Raw genomic sequence first — 11,366 nt, 5'->3', positions numbered from 1 at the left:
TGACTTCCTTTCTAATACAGTAAGTAAAGTATATTTAAAAAATATACTTTTAAAAAGAAAAGTACATTGAAGTTAGCTATTCTCCTATAATACAAAATTTATTACATAATATTAGATAATTTGGATAATATTATTGTTATTATTATTCTCATTTTGCGCACGTGCCACGGGATATCAACTGAAGAAGTGGTTGGCTACTTAGGACAACTTTTCTCTCAGTTATTCCGCAGTGTGTGTGCTAGGCATTTTATTGATCCTGCGCTGTTTTAACCAAAGCAATGGTAACAGTGCTGCCGCGTAGTGGTCAAATGGAGTAAAAAGTCATCACTATCATTCGTTAGTGTGTATTTGCGGGATTCGCGCGTCAGTTGTTGTTAGTAGTGATGTGATCCTTTTTGAGTCTAAGGGGAATACCATTAAAAACATAAACATTAAAACCAAAAAGAAATTCGTGAGGGGGCCAAGTTGCAGGGAATATGACATCGTCTGCAACTGTGGGGTTAGTGGTGCTTGCATTCACATGGGGTACAATCATTGGTGATGATAGTACAACGGAACTCGCCACCACCCCGCGTGGTAAGTTTGGCAACATTGGAATTCTCTCATTTTTTTAAAAAAAACACATATTTTTCAATAATGTCACTTATTTTTTGTTCTTTCTTTCGCATTTCTCACGCTTTATTACACGCACGTCACTTATTCTTACTAGATAAATAAGATAAATTTATGTTTTCAAACTTAATGCCACTGTTTCAGAGATCATCTTTAGCGGGAAGTTCGTCAACTTTTTGAAACTGCGCAAAATTCCGCTGCGGCAAAATCACGTATGCTTACTAAGCTGGGCAACTTAAGCACAAAGAATGCGTTCAAAATACACCCGCGTGAAATCCAAAATTTCAGGGAATCTTTTATTAATTATAGATAATGGTGTTGGAAAATTCTAACAATAAAGACTATTTTTTATGCAGTAAAATATATAATTTATCCATTTTTGTGTTTGTCATGATTAAATCCGTTTCTTTAATATTTAATCCATGTATTCCGTAGAGTAGAACATCAGAGTCGCAGCAACATAGTCGATAGGACACCTACTGCAAGTCGAACTGCCCGGGTTCGATTCTCGCTGGGTGTGGGTATTATTTTCCGTTCCATCATTATTTCAAAGCGTCTCATGGGTTTACCCTGCTTGTGTAAATTAATTCTTCTGAATAGCCTAAAATACCGTCAAATCCTTTTTGTTTCAAGAACATCTACGTTGAAAACGTGAGGAGGGGAGTGTAAAGACATTCGGAACTACATCATCCCCAGTACTTGCCGAAGCCGAAAATATAGAGACCTACTTTCACATCGCCTATGGGCTACCTTGCTTCTCCCGAATGGAGGAGAGGGTACTCTTCTATTTAAAAAAAAAATAAATAAATAAATAAAGTAGAATATCTTTTTTTAAGGGCACAATTCACGCAAATAAGGCATAGCTTTAGAGTTTGTTCGATGAATCAAAAATAAAAAAATAAGCTTAAGTCAGAGTGGCATATTCTAGGAGATAATAAAAAAAAATCTTAGTAAGCGAGTTCCCGCGCATGGTATAAGGTTCGATCCTCAGTGAGTCGTATGTAGTTTGTTTGTTTGGATTTTACGTCACGTTTTTTAGAACCAAGGCTATTTAAGTCATAGATCTATAACTTAATTTGGAGGAATCACATATAAATTCACATGGAATTGAATACTGATGCCTCTTAACAAATGAGTGCCTATTGATTTACGATTGAGTTCACACATAGGCATCTGACAAAAACACTAAATTATAGGTGAACGTCTCATGTAGCCTATAGTATTGATCATTATACTTCAGAAAATTGCCAAATAATCAGAAATGCTGCAGTTATTGTCTTGGAACATTTTGTCTGTAGCATTTAATAGGAGTGACTGAATTAAATGAAATTGATACAGAACAAGAAGAAAAGGAAAGAGGATGAAAAAAAGAAAAAGAAAAAATATTTTATATCCATTAAATTTAATGAATATCAGAGAAGTAGTCACATGTATATGCTTTTCAACGTTAATATATTCAATAAATGCCATGATGCTCCTATTATTTCCCTAAGGTCATATAACGTTTACTTTCATAAATGGAAACACGTATTATATGTTATCCCTTCTTAATGATCTAGTGGCTAAGACCACGAGATCCCGGTTTCGACACCCGAAGTTAGAACATGAATGGTTCAGATCGTATTTTAAACCGTGGGTCTCGTTCTATATAACTATGCTGGTGACTTAAGGTAAATACATATTATTAAAACAATGAAAAGTTACATTTTATTTATGTCCAGTAGGATTATGACTTCATTGAATTTGATTTAAATCAAGACAGCGTCGTTTGTTGAAGGATAAGATAAATGAGTGAACGCAATAGTGACAGTTCATGTTTGAATATAAGGGAAAAGTGACACCTGCAGTGTTTGATGGATTCTTGCCGACAAAATGCTACGCAACTTCCTCCAAAAGCATTCTGCTGAAGATGTATGAATGCCGGAAAATAAGGATATTACACCCCTACCGATAACAGAACACAAGTCCATCAATGCGGAAAGCTAGGTAGCAGCTTACTACGAGACTCATAGATTAATCCTTGCTTTATGATTTTTGGCAATACGGAGATGAGACTATAAAGAACGAAGATATCATTTTCATGGGCTTCGAACCACACTCCAAATCGAACGTGGTGCATGTAAATACCACGCTTCGAAATCACTTTACTGAAAACAAGTCTTTTCCTGCAACAATATCTCGCCTATAAGAGCAGCCCCTGTACAAGACAGAATTACAAACAAATAGTACTATTGAAATAATAGTATGAAATGTGTAATTTATAAAATGCCACTAAATATATGTGATCGAATTCATTTCTATCATAAGACACCATCCCGGGCTGATCTTGTGGCTAGTACGTGCATATTCGGTGCAGAGATCTCGGGTTCGATTCTAGATGGGAAAGAATTAAAATTTGAAAGCACTATGGTGGTTCTGAATCCACCTTAAACGGTAGGTCCAACTCGCACGTAGCCCCGCCCGGTGGGGACACTCGATCGAAAAAGTGTAAACACTTTTTCAGGCCATTCGTCCTGAGTGAAGTATTCCTGGGTTTTCTTCATTCACACTAAACAAATGCCGGGATGGTACCTAACATGCAGGTCCCAGGCCACTTACTTCCCTTTCCTCGGATAGTGTGATCGCCGAGGGACGTCATTCCTCATATGTGACGGGTTAACATAGCCATAGATGCCGAAAGTCAAGAAATCTGAATCCTAATCCTACTCATATAGCCCCGATGTTGAACACGGGCGCTAAACTTGGAGAAATACACATCTATCATTAAACATTATACAGACGATTTTCGAGGATGCGAAATCCTTTCGAAGTGGTGGAGGAAAGATCTTCAATATACCAGTATATGTAGAATAGTTGAACATAATCTAATAATCTGTCTGTACCAAATTGTTGTGACAAGAAATTCCTCGCCCATTTAGGATTTTTGCAAGCTGTATTTCTTTTCTTAAAAAAGTAAATCATTCACAGGTAATATTTATGATATACGTATTGATTTCAATTTAGTTTCCTTATTCAATATTTCAAGAATCTCTTAAATACTGTATGTCACAAACGTTCTCTTCATTTGTGAGGTGCTATGTAAGGATCAAGGTCATTTCGTAAATTCGAGTTTCATTAACGATACCGATTAATACGATCTTCGTATTTTAATATTAAATCTTAAGAGTGGATTGGGATCAAAAGTGTTTACAATCTTTTGTAAAGAATTTAAAAAAAAGTATACAAAATCTTTATATGTATTGTTTTATTCCTCGGTCCTTATAAATTCTTTACTATAGTTTTCACGATAGAAGAGAAAATTGTTCTTTATTTTTTTTCTATTTTTCTTTGAAATATTATTTATTGTTCTCTTGTAGTTCAACATTAGCTCACATACTTTCGATACTTGAGATTACAGGTTCGATCCCTAGTAAGAGTAGGGGATTTTTTGGGCATTGATCTGGCATCATAAGTCAATCGGGAAGCTCTTGTAATTCTTTCGTCGTCTTCAAACTCAAAGAGAATTAATTAGAAGGAGATGCACTAACAACCTATCATTCTTAAAAAATGCACCATTTGACAGCCGGCGTAAGCTTTACTGTCAAAGTGATTAGTTCTTTTATTTTATGTGATTTATTACATTAGCCGAGGTGACTCAACACTAGAGCGCTCACCTTTGGCGCATGGACTCCCTCCTTCGATCTTATCTTCCTTTAAGTGGGCTTTGTGGTGGACAAACACCGTGTGCGTAGGTTTTCTTGGCCTTCTCTCATTTCCTTTCACTTCCGTCATTCCATCGCTTATCATTCATCTCATCATTCTTTCAAACGGATATACTTAGAGTGTAATTTTATACTAAGAAATATTAATAATGAGGTATGAGGGGAGAAACGAAAAATAAATTGGGCAATCTACATCATATTAGGCTGGCCGCTAATTGACAGCATTATGGGGCAGCCCACTTGAGGCAGAGGACATACAAAGAGAGGCCGATTTCATTTGCAGCACATTGAAAGCAGTTGAGGAAAAGGTTTGATGTCTCGCTAGTAAAGACGCATGATGAACCAAACCGCGAAAAAAAAAAAAAAAAAAAAAAAAAAACAGTGATTTGTTACTTAGTAAAGACACTCACTGGGAATTTGTGCTATAGTTATCTGTTGACACTGAGTTTCAAATAGGATTAAGTCGATGGAAGCCTCTCTAAGCGACACCAATGATATTAATAGTTTCAGTATATAAAGTTTATTTTTTAACGAGAAGCAAAGGGTCGGCTGTATAAATGTTCACATTGTTACAAAGGAAGTATTCTGTAATAATGTTGATATTGACTAGTACGATTTATGTTATATGTAGTCAAAATTCATATTTTACTAATATCAGAAAGCAATAACAAGTTAATTGACTTCGAACAGCAAGTGAGTTATTTCATTCATCTAAATGACATTTATTTTTTAAAAAAGAGAGAGAATCTATGTTAGAAGGGATACGGTGTAGAGTACCGCTAAAACGAAGCATTGTCTTTATTGATATATGATTTCAGTTGCTACTTACATTTGCCATACAGTTAACGCTGACGCCACGATTACTTATTTTTTTTTTTAAGGCGAGGGTGGGGAATTGTTCCGATGTATCCGAAGTATAATGATATTTGAAATATTCACCATGGAACAAATATTTGAACATACTTTAAACTTTCGTGGGATTGAACTTTTCTAAGATATTTTTTCCTGAATACTAGTACGAAGTTATTACATGCATGTGATAGATCTACTAATGTTTTCTGGAACATAGGTATGATTGTAATAATTAACATTAGGGTGAGATTAGAAAATGAAATGAAATCTTTAAGTTTTACGTCCCACGTTTATGCCGGTTAGGCTAAAGGAGACGGTGATGATGAGAGATGAGTGAAATGGTGGAATGAAGAAAGTGGGAGGAAACGGGAGAACCCCGAGAAAACCCACGAGCACGATGTTTGTCCACCACAAAGTTCACTTGGCGGGGGCTGGGATCGAACCCGGGACCCCAAGCACCAGAGGTGAACGCTCTACCACTGAGCCACCGCGCCCCAGGGTGAGATTAGAGCATATTAAACAGTAGAGATAGGAAGAAACAGAGGAGAATATAAATGAATAATGTATGGTTTGTTCCCTTACCTGAATAATCATCATATATATATCTGAATCGAAATTCGATTTTTAAGAGTGAAAATATTTTTGTAACCTTTTGATTACCAAAACCATTCTACAAGGGAGCACCCTCATGGCTATGTGAATAGCGTACACGTCTTTAGCGCGGATGACCCGGATTCAATCCACAGCGGAAACTCATGTAGTTTGGATTCCACGTCTCATATAGCCTCACTACCGAAAGGAACACTAAACTCAAGTCTAAATTCCTTTCTGCAAATCTAAAGTCCATTCTTAGCGGGACGATTATTATTATTATTATTATTATTATTATTATTATTATTATTATTATTATTATTATTATTATTATTATTATTATTATTATTATTATTATTTTAGAAAAATGCAAATTTCATATAGTAACTTTCAAACATTCGCACCTTAGCCTCTAATTGGCGTAGGCACGTGAAACAAGGAGCAGGTTATGGAGAATACAACAGTCATAAAATGAAAAACTTACGCACATTCTGCAAACTTTGGCCTCAGACGAGGGGAAGAAATCTGGAAAATAGCCCCCAAGTTTTATTCATATTTTGTTCTGGCCCGCAGTGCGTTAGAAACTGGCCATCACAGCTGTAAATTATGGAACCAAGCTTTCTGCCATACATTCAAGCGAGAGATGTATACAATAGAAGAAACTGGTCAAAGACCCAAGACTGTAGCTAGAGGGTCGCAGTCACTCTGCGACCACATTGAGCCTCTCGGAAACTTTGAGTTGTTATTTGGTATATATATGTTTGATTGCAAGGTGCAAAGTATATCCTACCAAATATGACCTAGACCCCTCTGTTCTGAATTCAAGAAGCGGGCTTGGAAAGGCCTATCCTATGTTGCGATCGTGATTGTTACCTGTGACTCTGTTCGAGCAAACAACTAGAACGCGCTGCAAAACGGTAGACACTGGACGTTCATGAAATTTACAGAATGCAACCAGTTCTTTGAAGTAAAACACTTAACGATTTGGAATTTGTTAATGATGAAGTTTAGGTTATAAAATAATCATGTAAGGGTTATCGTAAATGTTACATAAATGATAGTCATTTATCAAGCTCTGTTTGCATATACCTACTGAAATACATAAAAACAAATACGAAAACAACAAAAATATATTTTTCATTATTCATTGTCAACAAACTAATATATAGATACCTAAATTCTAATATCTTTAAAAACTCTCTCATTACTATATCATTAGCATAGGCGCCTTCCACACACGGCGTTCGGAGACACCGGCTTGATTCCTTGTGTAAATGAGGAATATCCAGGTAAACCTCAGTCAGCATTGCTGGCCTGGAAAGACTTCTTCATTTTCGAACGAGTGTCACCACCGGGAATCGAACCAGTAAAGATGAGAGCGTTAGCGACTACGCTACGCAGGGCCACACCGGACCGTTCAAATCAGTACAGCTGTTTATCATTGGGCCACGTTGTCCCCAACTGTACTCGATATTTCTGTGTTTGTCTCATTCTTGACTACGGCAGAAATTCATAAGTGTAAAATAAGGAAGGGTTGAAAAAGTTTTTTTTTTTTTTAAAAAAAAACTAGTTTAGTGCTCATTTCTAATGCGGGAGTTCCATGGTTTGATCTTGTACTTTGTAAGTTTTTGGTGCATAACACTGTGTTCATGTTTCCTCGGGATTATTCCATGTCCTCTTTCATAATCATTCACTCTCATTAATCATCCGTCTCTTAGCCTAAAACGCTAAACAACGGACGACGTAAAATTTCTGATTCATTTTCCATTTTTAATTATTGTTTCCATCTTTTTCATTCATTCAAAAAAGAACAAAAAAGCTGATACGCAAACGTATTTCCGAAGCATTTCATTTCATACAAATATACTTTTTGAACATTTACCATTAGTTTCATACTTGCACTTTTCTGCTAATAGGTAGAATAATAATAGTCTATTGTAAATGGAAATGACGTTTCAATATTCCTCATGACATTTCCATTTTCCACATTGCATTGACATTTGTATTATCAGCATTTGTTGTTAGCTCTAAATCGGGTCAGGTTCCTTGATTAATTTGGAGTTCAATATCTCTTTTAGCACCGAGAACATCCCTATATGAGACGTTGAATCTCAACTACATGAACTTCTATCGCGAATCACATTCATGTCTATCACAACAAAAACACGTGCACTAATTATATAGCAATAACGTATTAAGATTTATACATCTATATATTAGCATGTTTACGATAGATGAATCATGAAAAGCCAATACGTTTGTTGCTCATATATTTATTAGTCTGTTTATCAACATATACAAACAGAGAGAGATTCGTAAAAGGCTATTATTTGTTCGGAATTCAGAATACCCTTTAGATGCTTATTTTATATCCTGAACTTTAACATTAATATTATCCAACTCGTCAGCTGCTTTATTTCAAAAGAGTTGCATTTTGTAGTTTCAACAAACTGATCATCTGTTTTCTTGCACGCCTCTCTCTAATCTGCTCGGACAGAGACACAGAATCGGATCCCCTCCGTTACAGCAAGAAGCTCTAGTGCCTTTGTCACCGAGGCCAATGATAACATTTTTATTCTTGAGCATGTTGCAATGGTAAAGATATGACAAGCTAATATAGTTTGAATATATACAGGATACAAACTCACGCAGTCCTTACAGAGATTTTTAACAAACGACATTTTTGACCCTTGACCGGAAGTGACTCCTTAGGATCAGTGATCTAAAATTTGGCTGATAAGCATACTTTTCGATGCGGAATAAAGTGTCGAAAATCGCACGTTTCTATCTATAACTGTCCTCGAGATAAAGGAGTTGTGACAGACAGACAGGACAATAACAATAACGTCCTGTAGGGACCGCTAATAAACAAAACAAACTCATGACGGAAAGATCTTTTGCGATTCGATTCCAGAAATACACATTTTAGACGTCAGTACATTATTTCTTACATGTCGACATTCAACTACGTGTAATACCCATAGTAAAGATACGAGACTTTTAATGTTACCATTAATTAAAGCAGGGGTAAAAGTGAGAAGTAACGCGGGGGTGCGCCGTCCCCCCACTTCGAAAATTTTGTACGGCGTCCCCCCAGTTTCTAAAAAACCACAATGGGTAAAGATAGGCAGGGGAACAGGGTGACGTCATGCCACTATCTTTTCAAATCCACTTTTACCTCTGAGTGATTAGTAGTAGTACGTAGCAAGAGGATGTAAGAGTTGTAGTAATAGGTAGCAATCAATAGTTGCATTGCTTTTTAACGACGTCATGGATACTTTTTTTCGAACTAATTTTCGTATTGTCACGAATTTCATTTCCCTAACCACGCCAACTCATGCACTCATGATACTAATGGTTGCAACCGAGATATGTAATATTCTTGTTTCTTTTCTGCGGCATAACTTTTGCTTGCTTTCCATTCAACTATTACTTGAACTAATGCTTCTATTGTAACACTATGGCTGGTAATGTTGCTTTTCAATTACCATTGGAGAGCCAAAATTGCTGGTCAGATTTTTAGTCATTCCAATACTTTAAAATGAAAACCTATCATTTCTAGCAACTTTTTTCCCTTTACATTTTTTTTTTCGTACTAATAAATCTGCACTAATAAAAAAAAACTGATCAAACACCCTTTCAACTTCTTCGTAAAAGCTGTCTTTTATATCGTCATCATCTTCTGTTTGCATGTACATTTAAAACAATAATGTCACTCACCAATCCTTAAGAGTAATAAAAGAAAGTCTATCGTTAACAAATTCAAGCCTTATACTTGCTGATATTATTTGTTTGTGAACGGAAAGTCCTATTCCTAGTTGGTGTTTTTTTTATTTCCTCTCCCGTAAAAGAACGTGAACTTTCCGAACTTGACTGCTCTCTTTCCTTACAACCTAACTTTCTGAACTCTTACTAGATCCATCCTATATTTCTCTAACTCACTCGTTATGGATTTTAACACGTTTCCTATAAAAACTTCTTATATGCCATGTTCCAAATCTCAAGTCCATTTTACTTTGCTAAGGTCGTGCCAAGTTATCAGTCCTGATCCGAGGCTTCTGTGAATGTTTCCGAACTAGTAAACAAGTGCCTGTTTTTACAACATAAAGTTATTAGCCTCACGCCAAACTCCCAAGCGGAAGGACCATCCCTTGCTGTCTGTCTGCGACTGCTTATTCAATATATTCGCAGCTAACATCTATATCTAGAGGCCTTCTCCTCGATCAGCAACATGAGGACGCGCCCTGTTGTCGTGACAGGAACTACGCTTTGACCGTATATTCATATGCATTACATTACTGAGTTCCTGGTTAGCCGAATTGTTAAAGCATGCAATTTCGGTATGCAGGTCCCTTACTCCTGGTGGGAGCACAAAAATTATCCGGTGTTGATATTTAGAATCATGAGGCAATTGGGGAGCTATCTGCATTAAGAAGTATCAAACTCTGGTTCAGATGGCCAGAAATACTGGCACCTGGAAGGTGATGGACTGACCAGTTGAACAAGCACTATTTGAACGGTCATAAGACTTTTATGGACTGTACCGAAAGGAAGTTCAATGCTTCATTCTATTTGGTAGCAAATTTAATCTATTTTTCAATACCACGTAAAAAACAGAACTTATAAGAATGATATTCTTCCCAGTCATATGGTACACATTACTGCCAATAGTGGTCAGTCCCGAATTAACGCCTGCGCTGAGAAGTATCAAGCCTAGGAACACATATTTGACTCCCTCTCTCACGCATTAGATATTATAGAATAAATTGATTTACTCTATTAGAAATTTCCTATATAGGTGTTTCTGTATTACTCATATTTATATAGAAGATCTAGGGCTATGACTAAGGGGTTCCAGAACTTATTTTTGCCGTAAATTTTGTGTATGTTTTCTGGCATATTTTACGTTATACGTTTTTATTTTCCTCGTAAAACCATTTCTATTCTTTTGTTAATAAATCAAAGAAATGGTAGTCTTGAACACTTTTATAATGTATTTTATAAGTTAATGCGAGCAAAAACATAGGCGAAATAATTTCCTACATACTGTCAAGGCAACGATGTAACTGAACAATAATGAAAGTATAATTAAAAGCGCAACTAAGATTAATGTAATATGTGCCTCTTTTGTTTTATGTATTGCACTTTTTTTAAAAATGAGAATATTCCAGTCTAATTAAAATTGCTCTACTTTACTATATGAATATATATATTGTAAATTTTGAATATTACATATCACTAAAATCTTTCCTTTTTTTCTCTCTACAAAATCTGGTTATCCTATTATCATTGAATATTAATATACAGTGAAATGGTTCATTTAGCATATAATACGCTTGAATAAGCAATATCACGTAAGAAAGTGTTCTAAACAACTCAAGGTTTTAGCAGAAGTATTAACTCATTTCATAAAATCGTTAATACAGGACATAAAACTTCCTATTTTTTTAAGTTAAAGTTCATAACGAAAAGCATATGTTTAACGGAGAACAACAAACGTATTGTTTATTTACTTAACTTTTTATTCAGCTGTAAGTTTTTCCTTCTGCAGTACAATTAATAGGCAGTTTTTGCAACATAGGTATATAGAATTCTAGAGTGCTCGTTTCG

The 11,366-nt window shown here is 35.7% G+C and overlaps 1 protein-coding gene across 3 annotated transcripts in view; it reads left to right on the top strand.

Moving 5' to 3' along the window:
- The first annotated feature begins 304 nt into the window (after window positions 1–304).
- The window catches only part of LOC145678532 (uncharacterized), a 537,693-nt gene continuing 526,631 nt past the window's right edge, over window positions 305–11,366 (top strand). For 2 of the 3 annotated variants that reach the window (XM_081748782.1, XM_081748780.1), the window contains exon 1: window positions 306–576. In XM_081748782.1, coding sequence (XP_081604908.1) covers window positions 477–576 — 100 coding nt within the window. In that variant the 5' untranslated portion in view covers window positions 306–476. Of the gene's footprint in view, window positions 577–11,366 lie in introns of all 3 variants that reach the window. The other variant, XM_081748781.1, reaches the window with a different exon arrangement.

This window comes from Thermobia domestica, chromosome 2 (assembly GCF_964235325.1).
Source record: "Thermobia domestica chromosome 2, izTheDome1.hap1.1, whole genome shotgun sequence".
Classification (NCBI taxonomy): domain Eukaryota; kingdom Metazoa; phylum Arthropoda; class Insecta; order Zygentoma; family Lepismatidae; genus Thermobia; species Thermobia domestica.
This window is presented reverse-complemented; position numbering and strand designations above follow the sequence as displayed.